Source organism: Rhyacophila brunnea, unplaced genomic scaffold (assembly GCF_057557595.1).
Source record: "Rhyacophila brunnea isolate RB1 unplaced genomic scaffold, BYU_Rbru_1.0 scaffold_4, whole genome shotgun sequence".
Lineage (NCBI taxonomy): Eukaryota > Metazoa > Arthropoda > Insecta > Trichoptera > Rhyacophilidae > Rhyacophila > Rhyacophila brunnea.
Window position 1 is genome coordinate 31,164,915 of NW_028233068.1, and position 21,848 is coordinate 31,186,762.

The 21,848-nt window shown below is 33.2% G+C and overlaps 1 protein-coding gene across 5 annotated transcripts in view; it reads left to right on the top strand.

Moving 5' to 3' along the window:
- LOC147067253 (ileal sodium/bile acid cotransporter-like) overlaps positions 1 to 21,563 on the top strand; it is a 43,767-nt gene extending 22,204 nt beyond the window's left edge. For 3 of the 5 annotated variants that reach the window (XM_085953813.1, XM_085953815.1, XM_085953814.1), the window contains exons 2-9: positions 8,738 to 9,103; positions 10,340 to 10,476; positions 12,697 to 12,816; positions 13,515 to 13,689; positions 15,659 to 15,921; positions 16,782 to 16,968; positions 17,227 to 17,302; positions 20,227 to 21,165. In XM_085953813.1, the coding sequence (XP_085809939.1) occupies positions 8,791 to 9,103; positions 10,340 to 10,476; positions 12,697 to 12,816; positions 13,515 to 13,689; positions 15,659 to 15,921; positions 16,782 to 16,968; positions 17,227 to 17,302; positions 20,227 to 20,338 (1,383 nt within the window). In that variant the 5' untranslated portion in view covers positions 8,738 to 8,790 and the 3' untranslated portion in view covers positions 20,339 to 21,165. Of the gene's footprint in view, positions 1 to 8,737; positions 9,104 to 10,339; positions 10,477 to 12,696; positions 12,817 to 13,514; positions 13,690 to 15,658; positions 15,922 to 16,781; positions 16,969 to 17,226; positions 17,303 to 17,515; positions 17,641 to 20,226 lie in introns of all 5 variants that reach the window. The other 2 variants (XR_015071456.1, XR_015071455.1) reach the window with 1 other exon arrangement.
- The last annotated feature ends 285 nt before the right edge of the window (positions 21,564 to 21,848 follow it).

The window sequence follows — 21,848 nt, forward strand, 5'->3', positions numbered from 1 at the left end:
GTACTTTTCCATTGTATGTATATTCATAAAAATATCAAATCCACCTCCGTTTGTAAATTAAACAGAATTGGACCGGAGGTTAGTTGCAAAGTTGTTTATATTCATTAACCGCCATTGTTTTATATTGTATGACTAATTTAATGACATTAAGGACCTTTTATTTCGCTATTTGCTGTACCTAATTGTTTACTAACACGAATAAGAAAATATTCTATTTGCAGTCCTAATTGTGCTGGGTGGTTTTTTGTGATTGTCTTAAAATGGCGGAATATGGAAGTGACCGAGTTTGAAACCAATAGCCTCAAATGTCCGACAAATAAAACTATCCTCGAAAAAGTGACAAATCAGCAATACAATCATGTCAAACTGACATTAGACTCATTAGAGTGAAAGTCCACCTACTGCCATTAAAAATACAATATACTTATTAAGAGTCAGTAATTAAGCCGCAAGTAAAAACGTACATTATTATTAAATTTATTGCATTATTAGGTATATTAAAATCCAAAATTGTATGGTTAGAACGCCAATCCAAATCTAATGTCTAGCGAGACAACTGGCTCCGCTAGTATAATAATAGTATTCTTAGGGAATAAAATATTATCTATTTATAGTATTTGTTTACTTCATTTTTGCCGTCAACTTTGACCGCAACTGATAGTCAACATAACGATGGTTGATCATCTCGGGGGTTAGCTGTCATCATTGTTTTTTTTCCTTTCAATAGGGGAGTCAAAATAACACCCCAAAAATAAATACATATATCTTATCATGGTCGAAGTGAGTCGGGCGAGCGGTCAAGAAAAACAATAGTCATTTTCATAATATTATGTTAAGTTTTTTTTTCTTCAAATAATATGGCACAATTAAATTACCCAGTGTCTTATTATTAGTAAAGTTGTGCGTTGTGCAATATATGAGTGGCTTAGTTTTTGTGTATCGTAAAAAGGGAAAATACTCAAAAAGTTAAATGTTTGTATTACATATTTTTAGTATTGAGTTGTTTTATGTGACAGAGTGTCATAGTATGTGTAAATGGTTGTATACATATTTAGAGAAGAAAACTATAATACTAACCAAAGAATTTTGACTGTACAGTAGTTTCTTACGTTATTATTTTACAAGCGCATGGAGCATGGTTATGTTAGTAGGTAAACTCCATAAATATTAAGATATCTCAGTTGCCATAGGTATATAATATTGTCTTACATACGCAATGGTGGCCATTTTTTATGTTCACTGTGATTATTTACTTGAGTACTTAAATTTTACATGATTTTTCAACAAAATAATAGAAAAATGAAGAGTAGTATTTCTGGCTGTTTATCTACTCATCGTGACTAATTATTGTCTGATATGCGCTCTGCAAATTGGCAAATAAATGTCATGGCAGTAGTGTGAAGTTCTCTGAAAATGAGCCTGAAATGCGAAGTCACTTGTGGCTAACTTAATCAGTGAACCAGTGCTCCTTTTTTGCTTTAATTTCATACATTTAGACTCCATCTTTATAGAAGAAAGTATTTTCAACATCTTTGATACCAACAGCGGCGAACTCCTGGCACCCGCGGCAATTCTGCTGGCTCCCGAAAAAATTCAAACTCACATTTTAGAGGCCAACACGATTTTTTATGTATTGTAAGTACCCATTTTTTTCTGAAGGAACAGTAAAAAACAGTTCTTTATTATCTGGATTCTGGATATTTTATTTTGAGCGGAGATACTCGTCGTTGTCACATTTATTTTGAAGAACAAGAGCCAAACAATGCAGTACCTATCTAATTTATAGAAGAATATACCTATTGGTCGGCATTATATCTGTGATAGTAATTGAATTTAATGTTCAAATATGTTGTATTAATCGATGCCCTCAAAGGACCTTAGTTTCCGACATTCTTAATTACTTGGGTATTTTCTTTTTAACAAAGAAATATTTTCGTAGATATGTTGGCATTCTTTTGTGTCACTCGAACACGCGATATTAACCGTTTATTTGTAAGTGTTTCTGTACACGAATTATTATGTACTAAACATTGTATAGGAATTTATCTAGAATTTATTAAAAACATGGATTGTTATCGTAAACTTTTTGATTATACAATAGATGTGTAATGATAATGATAAATATTAATGCTATTATATAAAAATAAGGTCACATAAACAGTTTATGGTACGGATATTAGGTACAAGGATGTTATTTCATCTTTTTCTTCACGTATCACTTCTTTGAATGTCCATCTAGTCTAGCAGTTCTCCATCTGACTCTTAGAACTATTTGAGCCGTTTTAAAGAAAAAATTCCCGCGCGCGCATTTGAAAATAAAAATTCTCTCTTATTATGTGTGGAAAAGTGGTTCTTGAAAGTAATTTTATTCTATCACCGACATTTTAGCAAATATACTAGTTATTGACACATTATGTCCAAAGCCCACTATAGTCGGGCCGCAGCACGAAACTGTATTTCGATCGTATTGCTAGATATTGGTCATACATCGAATGCAATATGGTAAACTGTTTATAGAAAACGATATACTTATTCTATTGTTTTCTTATATATTATTTTTAACAATACAACAGACGATGGGGCCCAATGACAGTATCTCGCAATTCAGTCCCGTGGCCTAACTATATAGTCGGCCTTGTACCCGATGCGCGTACACTGTACAGTGGGAAAAGGTGATTACTAAATCAATTTGGCTTGTGTAAATTGAGAGAAGTATAACATCCTTGGAGATATCGTTGGGTCCTGCACCCAGTATGCATGTAATATGTATATGGACGAGTTCTTAGCCATTTTCTTGAGTACATACCCTCAACTACTGCAACCGTACTTCGACGATACATCTTTGCCTAAATCTAATAATATCAATACCTTACGTATTTCAATTTAAACTGAAGGTGGCCACGAAGGTTTGTTGATTCTGAAAATAACGATTTGTAATTTTGCAGCTAACTAACTGCATAAGAAAAATAATTCTTAAAGTTTTGACGACGGCTGAATCTGAGATACGTGTCGGTACCTCCAAACTTTGTCATGTACTTGTAAGTCGAAAGCAAGGTCATTTCCAAAGCATTTTAAATATTCTAAATCAATATGAAATGCTTATTTATTTGACGATGAAAAGTCAACAGATATAAGGTGTAGTTTCCTGCACAACTTTGCTTGCTTCAAAACAACATGTATAAACCTCATAATATTAATAAATTATTAGTAAAATAAAATAGAATTGCGTAGGTTAGGCATGGCATTAGGGTTTTTTTTGTTTCACGTATTTTGTTTGGTGTAGATATATATACAAGGCTCGAAATGGAAAATTTTACGAACCGGAGCGCTCGATAATTTTACGAAAATATTAACATTGTTATCTAATTTATTTATAAAAATACGTGTTAGATTTTTATTATATGACATATCTAGCTCAGGCGGTCAAATTAATATTTCCACGAGACGGAACGATAATTTTGGGAATTTTATGAACCCGAACGCTCTGGTGCGTTCCGGTCCATTTCGAGCCCTGTAAAATGTATGTTCTGAAATCTGTCAATTTAATATTTATTTTGTGATCATATTGTGATTGGCCGTTCAGAATTGAATTCTTATCCAACTCCATTTGTAATGTCTGCAACGAGGGGAAAGCAGCTTAATTTTTATCATCACCTGAAGAAAATAGTCACCGAAGCATAGTTACGTGTCTATCATTGTTATTATTTACCAGTGCATTGAATTTTATTAAGATTGGTGGAATTATTTTTTTGTAGAACACATAATATTATGGTGTCATATTCATAATATTATTCGATCATTTTTGAAAACAGTAAACATGCTTACTATCTAAAACGATTTTCAAAAATAGACGTCTACAAGTTTATGGTATCTAAATACTTAAGGCTATACTTCAGTTGAGGCATGGTCAAAAACGACCGTGGCTAGGCGATGCGCGGATTGTGCAAATGACGCGTGCCGAACGAAATATAATTTGTCATAAAAATCCAACATGCGTCCATTTAATGGTTACTAATAATAATAGTATATTCATTGACATGTTCTTTTTTAAGTACACTAGTAAAGTTTTTTAGTCATCTTTACACGATTTAAGAATATTTTCATCCGACGCCATGACAAAACAAATCGAAATGCGGACACCTCGACTGTCAGTCTCCGATTAGCGAGCGACTAGTGAGAAATTTCGTCGCACCTACTCTTGAAAATTATTTGCCGTTTAACTGAAGTACGCTCTTAATTTAATAATAATATAGCATACGGTTGATATAGTCGAAAAACCTATAGAATCTACTTTGAATTGCTAGGAAATTCTATATTTTCCAAAAAATATTGAAATTTATTGGTACCTTAGTGCAGTGTCCGGTAATAGAATGTTATTTTGATAACGCAAGCCTATTAATCAACCTAATCGTTACTATCAGTTATCAACTACATACTTTGACCGAATTTCATGTACCTGCATATTTATCTAAGTATCTATTATCCCAATACGTGACGGATTAAATTTAGACGGATTCAAATTCGATTGTCGATGATCAATCAGATATTAATTACATTATCATTAACTATTATTTAAATATCTAATAGTACCTATGCAGTAGCGTTATATACCTAAATATTATTTAATGATTGATATCGTAAGCTCTCTCTTCTTTGTTTCCACTTGTGTATGTCGTAAAAAGATTTTTATCGCCCTAGGATCACGTAATATTTATTATGACTAGATTTAGATTAGAGCTATTGATATTATTTTGAAAATTACCATTTTTGCTACCTATTGCGGAGACACCGATTCCTTAGTTATCAGGATTTCCTAATCATTTATGTCAGTGTATATTTTGATAAAATATGATTATTTTAATACATTATTTGTAACATGTTTGTAGGTACTATGTATATGAGTAGGGTGGATGATAACCCTGATCTTAGTTTGTGTACCATGGGGGGCTCACAGAGCTTTAGCCAGGGGCCCTGGCTCCGGCTCAGGAAGAGGGGAGGGCGTTGCGCCAGATCACAGCCCACTTTATAAGATGGCGGTACAGGTACAGGTCAATCAGATAAGTGAGATAAACACACATTACAAATTTGCTCAATAGTAAAGAATGTCGCCTATTTACTTCAAGATTATTAACATTTTAAAATATGTGATTGTGGGATGCAATTTTTGATTATTGTGTCAATACTCGACAACTGATAATTCCTAACCGACGACTAATCATAATTCAAGTGTATGTATTCTGCTTCTTAGTCGTACACTCATGGCTGAGGATCATGACCACTTTTTAATTTTGCCATCCTTTGAGCGACCAAGACTTTCCACCCTTCTCGATCTTCCGCTTCTCTCAGGGCAGAATGAATGGTGCCCCCAGTCAGCTCTTTCACTTGGTCGTTCCGGCGCGCAGTCGCTCTTCGTCTGCTTCGCCTGCCGTGGAGGCCACCCAAAACCACCAGTCTCTCCAGGTTGTCCGGTCCGTGCCGGACAATATGTCCAAAACACTGCAGAATGCGTCTCAACATATTGTCGAGAGCCGTTCCTTTATCTGCAGTCTCTGGATGATTGACTGGTTCGTCCTAAACAATACACTGAATGCCATTAATTTTACCTCGAACACCATTTGGAAAACGCTACTGTCGAGTATCGCACTGTCTTTAACCTTAGCAATAGGTAGGGGGTCCGTCAAGCATCTTCGCCCGGGGGCTCGCTTCAGGATGTGGGGGCCATGATCTTCACACCTTGATTAAACTGAACGTTTTCAGCGACATGTATTTTATTTGCTATTTGTAGATAAATGGTACTTTTTGCGACTATTTTTACTAAATTATAACTCAAGGATTTTTTCCAATATACGGCCAACAGTCACACTCTATTGTTTGGAATATTATGAGTGTTATAGATGAATTAATATAAAGAAGGAAGTTACATGTTTTATTCAAGATATTGAAAATTCCAAGAGAATATCCGAAGACCCATTACGCACTATTGACCAGTCTCCGGCAACCGGGTTGAAAGCAACCTCGAGGCAGAAGAAAGGAAATCTGCGCTTATGCACGTGGTTGCGACAACCAGCCTCACTTTCTGGTTGCTGGCAATCATAGTTCTCGAAGACCAGTCGATAATGCGCAAGAGGCCTTAATTGGTAGGATCAGAAAAGAATCTAAACTAAATATGAATGTTTGAAAGACAGTTTTCGTGTAGATGCAAATAAGCGTAGGCTTTCATGTTACAGTTATCAGTGTTATCAAATTTATATAATTATTCCACTTGTCCATACAACGTCTGTCATTCGAGATCGATGTGCGGACAAGCGGTGTATATTATTATATACATAATATCTCGGATCGATGTGTTTATTCAGTTTATAGTTACTATCTTACTGGAAACTATCGAATCCTCGCTACGCTTACAATAGAAGTCGGCACCGCAGAAAAAGCATCTACCATTATAGGTATTTCCCACGACGGTCGCGCGGCTAAGCGTCGGCCTAGAACGTCGTGGGTCCCAGGTTCGAATCCTGGGTCTGGCAAGTACACAAGTGTTTTTCAATTTGTGTTTGAGTCAGAGTATGGACCTAATAGGCTGAGCAAGTGGCTAACATCCATTTCTCGTAAAAACAAAATCTGTTAATACAAAACCTCCACCCTGTGGAGGCCCAAAAAATGGTCTTATTTGGATCGGACATTGTAAAAAAAAATAATACTTCACAACTCAGTATATTTGCAGCAGATGTGTTATCCAGTTCATAATTTTATTATATCGGTGTATTCATCAGTATTCATCACTTTACACCTAGGTACTTAAGCACTTAAATAAAAACGTGATAATTATAATCTACATATCTACGTATTTACAATATTCAATTCTCACTTACAATGGCAAAAGGCAAACTCAGGTTAAATATTCAATAAAATACACTGCATTGAATCGCAAGACAAATTTAAATCGTAATCAGAATGGCCTACATTCTGGTTGCCTAACATTTTTTTCGTGTTGGTGTTTGCTTGCTTGAGATTCAAGTCTTAATAAGATCACTTTCACTTTCCGCTAACTAGGTAGGTATCTACTTACCCAAAGCCGACTCAGTTGACTTACCTGATCGTATGTGTAGAGGTAGAGTAATAGCTAGAAACTATATCAACGTAGATTGTTGGTCGTATGTAGCGGAGTTGCGCGAGAAGATCAATAATTGAATCAATTCAATTATTTCATTTCATTCATTTCAATTCATATAGTTTCTAATCCTGATATTCTGGAAAAAATGAATTTATATGCATCCGTCAATTACATGCGTGGTCTCAGCAATTAACTATTTTGAATGAAAACTGTTTTCTCGTGTCAGGCTTATCAGGCACCAATAGCGAAGGCTGTACAGTTGTCTGTTGTCTGTTGCTTCCTAGAGACGTCGACGTTATGCATTTTTTTTTAGTAATTCTACTTTATCGCTCATTTTTTTTCTAGAATTATTTTTGTTTACAAATTTGCCTTTATTGTTTATTTTTTTATATAAGAATATTTGTTTGATTTGTATTTCCATTAACTTGATTTACCTGTTTTTTTCATTCTAAATATCATGATGTGTCGTGTTTATTAATATTTTTTATTTATTTTATTGTTATTTGAGAATAGAACGTCATGCATGAATGACTCGCGCGCGCTAAATTCCATTGTAATAAAAGAAGAGATTGCGTAATTCATGTGGCACTAATCCTTTTCTTCTTCGCCAATTTTTATTCATAAATAAACAGACTTCAAAATCAAAAAACAGGTGGCCATTTTGTTTTTAGGGCTGCAAATAGAAGAAAAAAATAACGAATCATTTGGTTTGAAAATCGAACTGCCTTAAAAATTCCTAAAACGAAATCCGTGTACAGACCTACAAACTTATCTGAAAAATGGGATGGGGGAGCCACTGTCGAAAACTACCCAATCAAGACTCGTAACTGGACAAAATCTGACATTCGAATGACATTTTCAAAATGGCGTCCTATGGTAGTTTGTAGTTCCATTTTTGCCCATTCTACAGATAAGTTTGGCGGTCTGTACCCCAAATAAGAGTCCAAATTCTTTTGAACAAAGCGATAAATAATTACAGGATAAAAATAACTTTTTATATACAACGTTTTTAAATTTTCTGTTGAATCATATAAACTTGACTTACGATCAAAAAAAATTGTACTTGATAGAAATACTGAATAATGAAATGTCATTTCATATTGATTTCCATAGTAACGCACGTATATATTAATAATTTAGTTGCTAGGATCACCCGCTTAGCAACCAATAATAGTATTTTACTTTTTACGGATTTTTCTTAAACAACATTCCGTACAAAACAGAATTAACTGAAAATGAATTCAATTCTGCTTAAATATGGCTAAAAGTATTAAAAGAATGCATTGGCATCGTGTTCTGATATATTCTAAAAGTTTCAAATGTCTAGCTAGTCGGGAAGTTAGTTAAAAATCGATTGCAAGATTTGTACCAGACAAATAAGAATACGAGCTAAGAAAAACGTTGTAAAATAAACCTGTTGGAGCAAGAGCCACATGAAACAATTTATTTAAAAATAAATTATAATAATTAGACATTAAATATTTTGTGATGCTGTCAACTTTTTCTCTATGCACATGATCTGAGAATTACAACTTTTATATTTAAGATTTGTGATGTGAGTTACTTGCTGTTATTTTTATAATGGCTAGCTAAATTTTAAAATATTGTTTTATTGTTATTTTTCAGGCATTCACTGAAGAAAGGCGCGAAAATTGAGTTTCTTGCCGAATTCCGCCACCATGTGTCCATTATGGCAGCTCCACATTGTGTTCTTCTACCTGCTGACTCTCGTGCCGGTGTGGGTTATCTGCCAAGCAGCGCCACGCCTCACAGCCAATTTCACGCCAGATAGCCTCATATTGCACATGGACGATGTTACATCCGTGAACATCACACTCCCATCCCTCGGAGAGTTTTCCGATGGAAGCATGTTACAGATTCGTCCACAGGACAATCATATTGCTACGACCGATTTCAAAGATTATGCGCTGACTAATGATACTATAGCAAATGGATGGAGTGGCATAGTTGATGTAAAAGGAGAGTTCTTAGGTAAAAAAATAATGATTTTTAACATTAACATAATGAATTTTCAAAATAATTTAACCATTATATAATATTATTGAGAAATATAATTTATTATTTTATAATAGGGGTACGTATGTTTCAAATTCACTTATTTAAAAATTATATGTTCAAGCATTCATAAAATATAACACAGTAAATATAATTCTTATTAACAGTGTGATACAAAAATATACAAAAGCGTATTGAAGTGTGTATACTGAGTGACATAAATAGACCATATTATTTTAGAACTTATTAAACAATGCCGAAATACTCACCTTCCCACAAGTGGAATATAACGATATTTGGTTGAATACAGTTGCCCTCCCAGCATCATCAATGGCACTTTAAATCTGCATCTTGGGAGATCAATCAACTGATTTCCATCACATGTCACCAAAATATGTAGCGAAATAAATCTTTTCCAACTTTCTTGTTGTTAGAGAGAAAGTCAGTTGGATAAAGCCACAGATATTATCCATACAGCCTCAACCCAATAGAAGCAAAGTGGTCAATCTATTTATCATTTGTCTTAAAACTTTCATTTTTTTTCCTAAACTATATTTGATTGGATCCAGGAAATGGGCAAAATTGATCGAGTGATTGATTAACAAACAAAATCTGTTCAGTATACATCCACATTGTGGAGATCCATTTGTCTCATCTTGCAGCAGGAATTGTGATTTACTTTTTATAACCCATTGGGTGTATTGAGTGAGTGTATATACAGGTATAAGTAATTATAGCATACCAAAGATAATCATATTGTAACAATATTGTCGGATGCATGGTGTAGCACTTTATATAGATGGACCAATATAATTTGGTCACTGTCCAAAAATTGAACACCACTATCCGAAAATTATTACCTTAGGTTATAATAATATATAAAGTTAAAATTCTTTATATCAGTTTTACTCAAAGACTTTGGACTACAATTTGACAGATTTTGATATTTTTTTATTACAATACTTGATGGCGAAACCACAACGTTCTTAGTGTGGCTGAATTGGTAACCATACAAATTATTATTTTGTACATGGTTGCATTGAAAAATGACAGCGTGTTTTGGCATTGACTTATAATTTATACATGAAATACTGTTGTTTGTATCTGTTGTATTCTAAATTATGATTGTTAGTTGTATAAAAACCTTTGACTCAATGTTTATCTGTAGCTTTCACTTGACATAATTTTCACGACTATGTTTTATGATTACAGGCAAAACGAAAATGCTGGTTACTGTTTATTCTAAAAGCAATCCCAGTATAAATCAAACAAATTCTGAATTAGAAATGAAAGTGATACGAAAGCAGAGAGTAATAGACACTGTGTTTACTAGCAGTGTTGCCACATTGGTGTGTAAATGTTTTCTTTGTTTTCAATAATATTTATTGGGTAGGTAGCAGTGGTGGCCGGTGATAATAAAATTAGGGAGTGCAAAAGTGGTATTAAAAAAAATCGGCAATAGCCTTCGTGGTGAGGTAGGCTTTTATTTAAATATAGAATACATCTTGGGGGTTGAGAAATGAAACGATGCTTACATGCACGGACAGCATTATTTTTTTGCCAAAGTTACAAAGTTCAAACCTCTGGTATAAGTATTATGCAAAAGGCATAGGTCCACACTCTTTTCGATTTAATTGTATCTAATTATATTTTATATGTGCTGACATAGTTGCCACGTTTGTCACTCCTATCTTCCATAAATCATAACTGATGTAAGTATTTTAGGCATGTTTCATTGAGAAAAATCTGCAAACCCCTCATTTGTGTAACCCCGATAGGTAGTAGGTACGTGAGTCATGGGCATTACATTATCCTTTCGCTCTTTTCATCACACATTCTTCTCACATATACGCTGTATCATTTTGAAAAATACTATGGATTATTTATATTCTAACGGGAGATTATTTGTTACTATCTGTTAAAAATTTGCTACTACTTTTGTACACCTCAACTTCAATTGAATGAATTGCACTCTAAATGGGACTGATTTGTAAGACATTCAGCATCAAAAATAATAGTATGAGTAGGTACTTACGTAAAAAGTTGTAGTACCTACCTACATATTATTTTTCAAAGGTTAACAGTATATATTATGTTACTTAAATTCAAATGTTTACTTTGCTGTAGGTATATTAAAATTGTTTAGTCTTCAATTTTGAAATGTAAAATAATTATAAAATTGGTATTTGTATGTTGAGAATGCTATACCTAACTTAACAATCACAATATTACTCTAATCGATATTTTGATCGATTCAATATTATATGGAATCATACAACGGAGCATTTACCTCATATAACGTATGAATAATATAATAGTATTTTGAAATACTTCGCGGGAAACTTTTACCTACTGCATAAGCACGTGAACTTATTATAATAATATGCGCCAGTTCAACGCGTCATCTCTCGGTTAAGATTGGAAACTCTCAGGAAATACTGCACCAACCGATGTAATATTATTATACATTCACTGAGCTCACATCGGTAGAGTGCAAAAAACGTCTACGGGCAGGGGGAGACAGTTCTTATTTTGCACCTTCTACAAATACTATGAAAGATGTACACGTATAGTGTAGGTTGTAGGATACACACAGGCTTAGCGGCTGGCACGGCCGGTCAAAAATACGGCAGAAATTACTCTGTGCATGCGCGTAGGGGACGGGCGACAAATTAAAAATATTTTACAATAATTAATTAATACAATATGTAGGTATTTGAACATGTACATATTATTACATATAATAATTTGGGAGATCGGTGCACCTTTTGCTTCTATACAAGAGCCGTCCCTGGTAGGTAGGTCCATCTTTATGAAGGTGAACTGTCAATTCTAGCTGAGAAACTTTTTTTATATTAAATAAAATAAAACAAAAATAAAAATCTACTAATGATTTACGCCCATTAATGCCGTCTGTGGTTGAATTTTTATGTATCTATGCCCCCTTCTATACCCTGCGCATGTATATCACGCTTCTATTACATTCTAAATTTACTATGGTGGAATGGTCGACAGGCGACCGGGGGTTTATGTAGGTGCAGAGGCTAATAATGGTCATGATCATCCTCTTGGAGCAATATTGTCAACTTACATGTTATTTAACGATACATGAAAACTGTTTATAGAATATTCAAAGAATATCCCGTGCTCAAAAAAAATTTGTTTTTTGACCTATCAAAATGCATTAATATCAGGTTATATATTACGTGCCTAGTAGAAACCAAAGCAAAATAATATTTACATCGGATATGAAGTGTTGACGATTTTTGAATATATTCACACTATACATAAACGGTTATCTAATTCGTGGTACAAATTTCAGTCTTGTCATCTGTTTGTTACCTGTCAAATATTTCGCGCATATTTTTTGACATATTGTCAGTTGAGACTACCATTTAACATATGGATCGTTTCTCCACCACACATCACATACAAATAGTACAATCATGCTATGAAAATGGCAAATTTTCTTTAAGATTTCTTCTCTGAAAATTAAAGTTAGAATTCGGTAGAAACCATTGCCCAACTGAATTATTTGAAATTTTAATGCTGAATAATTTTGTTTGCAGGTGTCACTGATTTACATCAACTTTGGTTGCGCATTGGATTGGTCAACCGTTAAAGCGACCCTCAAAAGACCAGTTGGTCCACTCATTGGATTTTCAGGACAATTCATTCTAATGCCCATCGTAAGTCACTATTCTATTCTTATCTAATCAACTTAATTATCCATATAGACTGCAAATCAGAGTGCAAATTCTTTTGAATAAAATGATAAAAAAAAGCTGTTGGTGCAAGAACCATGCAAAACAATTTATTTAAAAATAAATTTTGATAATTAGATATTAAATATTTTGTGATGCTTTTTCTTAACTTTTTCGCAATGCACATGGTTTTTTTTACCTTTACAAAATATTTTTCAAAGTTTCTTTATGGATTTTTTCGATCTAGTTTTATGGCTATCAATTAGGGTTCCCTGAGCTAAGTCCCTTTAGCCCTGTGATAAATCCTCCCTTGATTCTAAGAATTATGTTTTCATGAAAACTTAATTTTTTTATTAAGTATATATTTTCGGGTGTCAGATAAACAATAAAATCTTTTTAAATTCTGACATACACCTCCACTGATATCTAATGATCAGGTATATTTTCCATTCCTCAAATGGGGGTTGAGCGAAACAACTGATTTCTATTAAAAAGAGTGGAAACAGTGAATAGAAACCCCTAAAATTGAACATTATAGATATAGAATGACCAAAAATATAATTAATTCTCTTCTTAAAAAATGCTACTAACAAAAAATGTGTGTATTTGTTAATGTTTTTTAATGCCTAGAATTCATTTTAATAAATAAATTTGGTTATGATTATTTTTTGATTGAATTTTAGATCTCGTATTGTCTTGGATTACTTCTATTTCCTGGGAACATAGAAATGCAACTTGGTATGTTCTTCACTGGAGTGTCACCCGGAGGTGGTGCATCTAACATTTGGACTTATGTCCTCGGAGGAAACCTCAATCTGTCCATCACAATGACCACACTCAGTACAATCGCTGCATTTGGTTAGTATTGGTATTAACCGATAACATTTTTTATTTTGTCATTCCTCACAGACAGAGCAGGTGGGACCACCTCAAATAATATCTTGAAGAAGTGAAAGAGTGTGTAAGAAAGAAAAATTACTAACATCAAGCTCGGGAACCAAATATTTTGAGTGTCAATTGGAAAAACCAAAAAGTAAAATTGTTGATCTAAAGGGGCTCGTAAACGAGCAACTTTTGACGGCAATTGTGTTGCTGTTAAAAGTTCCCCAAAATACGAAAATAGTAGTCTACGTTGCCGAAACTTTCCGTGTATTGCCTTTGCTTTCTGGCAGCATGGTTGGTCGATAAATCGAATATCGGACTCAATCGAAAATACTACAATAATTGCTAGATAAATCTATTTCATTCTCGCTCTGTTCCATATGTGCGTCTCTGTTTGACCTCAACCCTAGCAGCAATAAAAACATTTGTGTCAGCCGATTCGACAATACATTGTTATTATTTTTTGCTGTATGTATCGTTATTAATATTATTATGGTGTTATTACTAATCGTCAATTCACACTACGTACAATGAATAAATTTACAAACGACAGGGTATTGGAGCTTATTAATGTGGTTTATTTATGTCCGGAGCTATGGAACATCGAATCCAAACTATAATGGTCCTAATATGAAAAGGCCAACTACAAAGCTGCACAAACGTCAAATTTTGACATTCTTTTAGAGTTTTTAAATACATAATTATCAATAACTAATTCCTGGTTTATATTACTTATTGTTTCACGTTTGTTTAAAAGTAGGACCCGATCCAAATCCTTCCTTCATTTTGGATTAATTTGTTTAGGTATGTGATTATTTTTTATATGGTGCAGAAACTTCATTGCCGGCCGATGTTGTCACGTGTACACACAAAATGCATCAGCCTCACTTGCAACAATTGTCAGCAACTGGGCAATAGTTGCATCATTTTTTTGACAATTGTATCGGCAATCTGCAATTTTTGATGCTGGTTTACGGGCCCCTTTAGAATTTTAAATGCTGGATTACTGGTCCAATGCATTATTAATATATTCAAATATTGGATGATAAAAACAGAGTAAACTATTTTGGTTCTCTGTAGTAATAAATGCTAATGCAATAAAAATAATTCTGCTAACAAAAAGTTCTGGAATATTCTAGTTTGCGTAGGCCGTAAAGCGAGCAGTTCGTTCCAACTGTAAAATAACACTGGGAAGATCTAAATCATATTATCAAATACTCAAAGTGGTACTTGTTTCTAACTATCTTTTATTTATTTATACATATATATATATAAAAAAATCAAATAAAAAATATAAGCACTTAATCGTCTTTCCAAATTACGATAATGTTTAAAATAAAAATTTGTATTTCCAGTTTAAATGATTGGTTATATCATTCGTCTCTTTTTTCTATCATATTGTATTTTAAAATTAAAACAATTTGTCTGTTTTCATTAGGTGATTAAACCCTTAATTTTATCGTAACCCGTAGCCAGGGTGCACATCTAAACTCGTCTCGACTGCTGCACACGTCGAATATGTGATTTTTTGATATTCACAAAACATATGTAATTTAATATACCTCCGCACACAGCCCAAATGCGACATTTTAGCTTGAAACAAACAGCTGGTGTCGCGAGCAACAAATTTTAACTGATATGGTGCGCAAGTATAATGCCAAAAAGTTGCACCGGCACACGTGCGGGAGCTGTTTTTTCATTTATTTCCGCTAGTTGCATGACGTCACTGTCCCTACTGACTACATATTGTGACTTATCAGTTTTTTTGAAGTATAGACACCTCATATTATGTTCAAAATTGAAATATTTTATTTTACTTCATTTTACCACACAGGTTGCTAATTTTATGAAGGAATGCTCATTTGACTAAAAATGTGATTAATTAATCTAATTATTGTATAGTCACAAAAGTACTTAACAAAGAGTTGTTTCTCTTTCATTATAGCAATGATGCCTCTGTGGCTGTTCACCTTGGGCCGACAGATCTTCCATTCAGGAAACCTGGGAGTACCTTACAGTAGGATTGCATATTTAGCCGTTGGCTTGGTGATTCCTTTGGGCATCGGCCTGTTGGCCCAGCGGTATCTGCCGCGGTTTGCCAAGCTGATGGTCCGCATCCTCAAAGGTTTCTCTTCCCTGCTACTGCTGTTCATCATTGTCTTTGCCATTGTCACCAATCTCTACCTCTTCGAACTGTTTTCATGGCAGGTGAGAATACCTTTTAATAATTTCCAGCGTTAAAACATCCTCTTGTGAAACAATATCTAAGTGACCTTAAAATTAAAGTTTAAAAGTTACCGGTAACATTTTCTATTTTAATAGCAATCGATTTTTTAATCATAAAGACCATAATAGAATCATAATACGGTTAACTTTCAATATGTCAGTGGAAAAATATTGTGATTATAAAAATAAAACACATTATATTATTATAATACTATGGTATTCTGAAGGATAATTAATAATGTTAGATGCAATCAATTTCTCCAGAGAGGAAAATGAAGTATAAATTTTATTGGTTTCACATACTTATATATTTTTCACTAACATCTTACAATAGGAGTTGTAACTTCATCATGGAATATCTCTTGCTCACTGGATTTATTTGACATTAAAAATGAAATTCTAAACAATTTATTTCGATAACTAACTCATTTTCACCAAAATGCTCCTTACTTAATCTGGTTTAGCAACCTCGTTATTATTATGCTGATAACAATAATATAGAGCAAAAGTATTGGACATAATACAATGCATCATGACCTCGAAGTGGAGATGGGCAAGTTACAGCGCTCGAAGAACAGATCACCGCTGGATAAATCACACCATCCTGTGCTATCCAAGAGATAATAAAAGATCTAAAGGGTGACCATGAGCTTGCTGGATCAATGAGATAATCAAGTTTAGCGGATGTATGTGCCAACAAAAGATGAAAAGGTGCGAGAAGAGTAGGTACACAGCAATGAGAGGCTTAGAGACGAGAGGCTTTAATACAGTAGTGAATTGAAAATGACCGAGATGAATGAATGAACATATTATTATGAAACTCTATTTCTTTTCACCATTAGATTGTGGTGGGTGGCATATTGCTCCCCTGGCTGGGTTACGCGTTGGGATACATCGGAGCTCGCGTCTGCCGCCAGTCTCCCGAAGATTGTCTGGCCATCGCTTTGGAAACCGGAATTCAGAACACGGGCATTTCTATTTTCCTGCTGAGATTTTCTCTCGGTCAACCGGAAGCTGATCTCACCACGGGTAATTATTTAAGATAAAGTTATCAACTAAGAAATGCAGTGCTAATTTGCAATAGTCGCCTAAATGGTTGCGATAATTTCTGTACCTGAGATTAAAATTGGGGAAAAAATAGTTAATTATGTACAGATTTTCCATCTAAAGTATTTTAATATCTTTTAGAGCTAATTTAATTTTTTCCTAAAATAAATCGATTGAATGTACAAATGTTACTTATTATGATTAGATTTCTATAGGGTGAATTTTTTATTTTGTTTACAGTTGTACCTGTGGCGGTTGCAATCATGACACCGATCCCGATGATTTTGATTTACATTTACCAGCTAATAAGGAAGAGGTAAGCTTTCAATATTAAGTTACATAGTACTATTATTACGAATGGTGAAGATTTGTTCCTCATATGTTGTTTTTGTGTATTGAAAATATTATTATTGGGAAAGCAACGGTATAGGTATTCTCTCTCTACGTGCAAAGATGATCAATTTTATGTTTTTTTTGCTCAGTTCATGAATTATCATTGTGTAATAGTTATATCTGTCCCCCTTTACAGCGGTGTGAATGACAAGGAATATGTGATTGTCCCTAGCTATGAGGTTGATTGACCCGTTTGAAGTGTGTAACAGGAAACAAACCGCTAAAACACTTATCGTTAGAAAGGTGTATTCATTTATGAAGGTGAAATATGTACCTACACTTATTCCGATTTGTTTGCTTTGCTTGCTTGGTGTTAATAGCTTTATTTCTCTTCAATCAAGACTGCTATTTATTGTGTAGCCAAATGTTTTATAACAGGGATGACACGTGTTTCACTAGATGGTGCACGGATCACTTTTGTGTGACTTGCGGGAAAAATCTTTATGCAAAAGTTTAATAGTTTTTACACTTTTTTTAATATAAAATCTACTGATTTTTTTAAATTTACTTCTGGCTACATTGGCAAACAGATCACGCGACAATTTAAATAATATTTTTTTTAATAAAAATAACATGTTCGTGAATACATAATATTTACCTGGTGCGTTTAACTTAATGGAAAAAATATCAAACCAGTGTTTTGAATTTCTTTGTGCAAACGTATGAGGTTATTAGTTTCAAAGTCAGTCACATCCATTTCTATTTTTCTTGATCCTATAAGTACTTTTTCATCATATTATGTGTATTTATAAATTATCAAATCCAGGTCAATTTGTTAGTCAAATAGAATTAAACCTGAGGTTGATTTTCAAGTTGTTTATATTCATCAACCGTTATTTTTTTATAATTCACGATTAACTTTAACGCTTTCGCTGCTGAATAGATAATGAGATTTTAATTGCCCCCTTTAAAATGCACGTTAATTACATCGATCGGCCGCCAGGTCATTACGCACCGTGTGCGTCTTCCGCGTCCAAAGTATTAAACATGATTTTTTATTTATTATAATGACGTTAAGGACATTTTATTTCTCTATTCGTTTTTTATAATTATTTAATAATACGTTTGCATAAAGAAAATATTCTTTTTGAAGTCTTAAATGTGCTTGGCGGTTTTTTTGCAATTATCTCAAAATGGTGGAATATGAAGGTTACCGAAACTCAGCCTCATATGAAATGCAAACTATTTTCTTCAATGAACTATTTCGAATCGAAAGCAAAGCATCGCCTTCGTAATGGTTTAACTGAAACCACATCTTCAATTATTTTCAAAAAGCTTGTTCGAAATTATAAACCACAAAATACAAAAAAAAACATTTTTTTTGTGAGTTTACAAACCATCTTTTTTTGCAGTTTTATTTCATGAGTATTTTTTTCAAGATGTTTGCATTAAATTTGACACTTGTCAGAAAAGGCTTGTCATCCCTGCTCTGTAGCACATTTTTTAATCATTGTCATACAACCATTATATTATATTTACTATTATCACCAGAAAAAGTTGAGTAGGCTTTTAGTATATGAATCTCATATTTATACTGTCAATCCATTCCATCCCATCTCATCCCTGTTGATTCGTTCATTTTACATTAAATAACTAATTGGAACTCATTGCCACTATTATATTAGTCATGGTTGTACGAACATACCTCGAGAAGATTAACTTACAGGATAAATACATTCATAAAAGTATTCCATAATGTAATAAAATTGAAGAATGATATAATTAAATTAAATACTACGTATGTATACAGTATTGTTCAGTAGTTTTCTTTATCTGGTGTTTGTATAATTTCTGTTGATCTTGCTTAAAAATCCATGCTTAATGTCATATCTTAGAACTGAAAAGCCTTAAGTTATTATTATGTCATTTTGTTTATAATAGAGTTTCAAAAAAATGCTTGCAATGTAATTTGCCCTTTTTGTGATATATCATTTTGAAGATCGCCAACTCAAGAATATTGTAAAATTAATAATATCTTGGTTTCAAAACCATCGTGTTGTAAATGGTTGATTTCTTCAGCTATAGATTTATAATGATTTTTTTTTTACATTTGACGTAACCTGAGGTTAATTAAAGCCATGTTGCTTAATTTACGATCATTTTGTTTATTTTCACATGCTTTAAAAATTAAAAGGAATGTTTTATGATTGCTAGAGCCACTCAGTGGATTTTTAGGTACATTTTGAATGACGTTTTGGTATGATTTATGAATCGTAAAAATCGCAGCGCGCCCGAACAAGTACATGAGCAGAATTACATCGCGATAAAGAGGTTAAAGTGATGAAAATAAATTCCAGTATGTTATTTTGCTTTGTTTATTGCAATAAATGGTTTTTTAACTCATTTAGTGCTAACACCGTGACTGGCGCGTTTGGAGTACTTGGCCATTAGATATAATTAACGTGTTATTTAATACATTGGACGCTAAAGACGTGCCCGGCGCGTATAGACACCTCATATGGCTCATGATGGCAGTTTATATTCTTTGATCTATTATTGTCCTCGGCAGGAAAGTGTAAAAGGTGGAATTATTGAAAAACCTTAAATCACTACGGTTTCTATACATTCATAATAACATATATGATATTATTGTCTTCGGTCCACATCCTAATACATTGATTTATTGATATTTGAACACTAACATTTGTACATATTTCACCGACATACCATGTATGTAGTTGGTAATAAACATATGGGTTTAAGGTACTGTTTCTGAATTATAATTTCTTTACAAATTTTAATAGCTGTAGTAATTGGTCAGCGGGTTATATCAATGTATTTGTATAGGTGTCATTTATTATAATTATGTAATTATAAACATTTCAGTTGAATTTTGAAATGTTTCAGACTTGATGCCAAATATCATGAAAAAAAGCCTGGTGAGATTGAAAGTGCCACACTTCCCGTTTCCAGTACGACCGACTCAATCGCCAATGCAACGTATGATCACAGATTCTAATAGAGGTCGTTGATCCGGCTCTCAGAAAATAACATGAAACTATTATCTATCTACTTATTTTATTTACTTGTACGTATTGTTATATTCATTGTATACTCGGCATATCAGTAAACATAAACACACATACATAGGGCCGTCATAAAAGTATCGGTACTTTTCTTCTAATATCATTCGATACGTTTTCCCTAGTTCGAATATTTCACTGCTCATTGACGATTACAATACATTAGGATATTTTGCAATATTTTCAGTGTAGTTTTTTCGACATTTTTGCTCTAGGGATATGAAATAGAAAGTGTTTTTCGTTTAATATTATTTTTTCGCTTTTCACCAATAAATATTATATCGTAAGTAATATACTGTTTGAAGTTAATAATTTAACAGTTATTTTGAGTTGATGCTTCAAAAGCATTCAACCTCTGCAGTGTGATCAGTAACGTGAACTATTTTTTAATGCATACCTAACGAAATAAATATGTACAGTGAAATGGGATGAGATTAGACCCATGCTATTTTCAATTCAAATTTTATTAAATAGTCATATCGCATGGCTACATTAATTTAGTATTATATTATGACTATTATTTTTCAAGAAAACACTGCATTTTCTGTAATATTAAAAGTTTCAATATTTTGGTATACATAGTTGCAAGTATCAATACATTTTCTTTCGATAATGACGGCCCTACACATGTATAATAATACACATGAGTGCTAAACCATTGATTTACATATTATTTGACTGTTAAACAGTAAATTAGAATGAAGTGTCTATCGGATATCCTCTTTATAATTGTTTTTATAAATAATAAAAAAATATGATATGGAATTTAATGCGTTGATTAAGTTTTATACTGCCATGTTGTTTTGGACCAGAAATAAAGTATTTATTAAGTTAATTTGAGTAAGACTAATTGTCATGATGATTGTGTAATAATATAAGGTATGTAGGGTTATAAAATCTTTCAGGGATGGGATAGCGTGTGAAGAAAGTTTTTCAAACGATTCCAGAGCTTCGTATTAAAGAATTTTGAAGGTATTAAAGCATTATGAATTAGTATTATTGTTATTATCATAGGCTACCTTTAAAATCATGGGTTTTATTGATCAACGATGTGTCAAACACTAGCATGATGTTTGGTGTATCAACATGTATACACAATCATCATTTTGATTTGTGTAACAGTAATAAAACTATATTGTTTACATAATAAATTATGTATATTAAAAAAAAACATAACACTGGGGGATTTAAAAAAGGAAGACCAAGTCTACATAAGGCCTTCTGCCCATGGAGCTACTCAAAGAAGACGGAACTGATATTTAAATAACCGACTAACAGCTTGCGCTGCACCGATAACCGAAAGCCTCTCAAAGGTCAAAATAAAACAACAAGCGAAATAAGATTGAACAACTTATAAATAGAAAATTGATGGCAGAAGTGGAGAAATATCTCTGCATGTATAATTAATAATTACAGGCTGTCTGAATATTCCCGCAGAATGTTCCA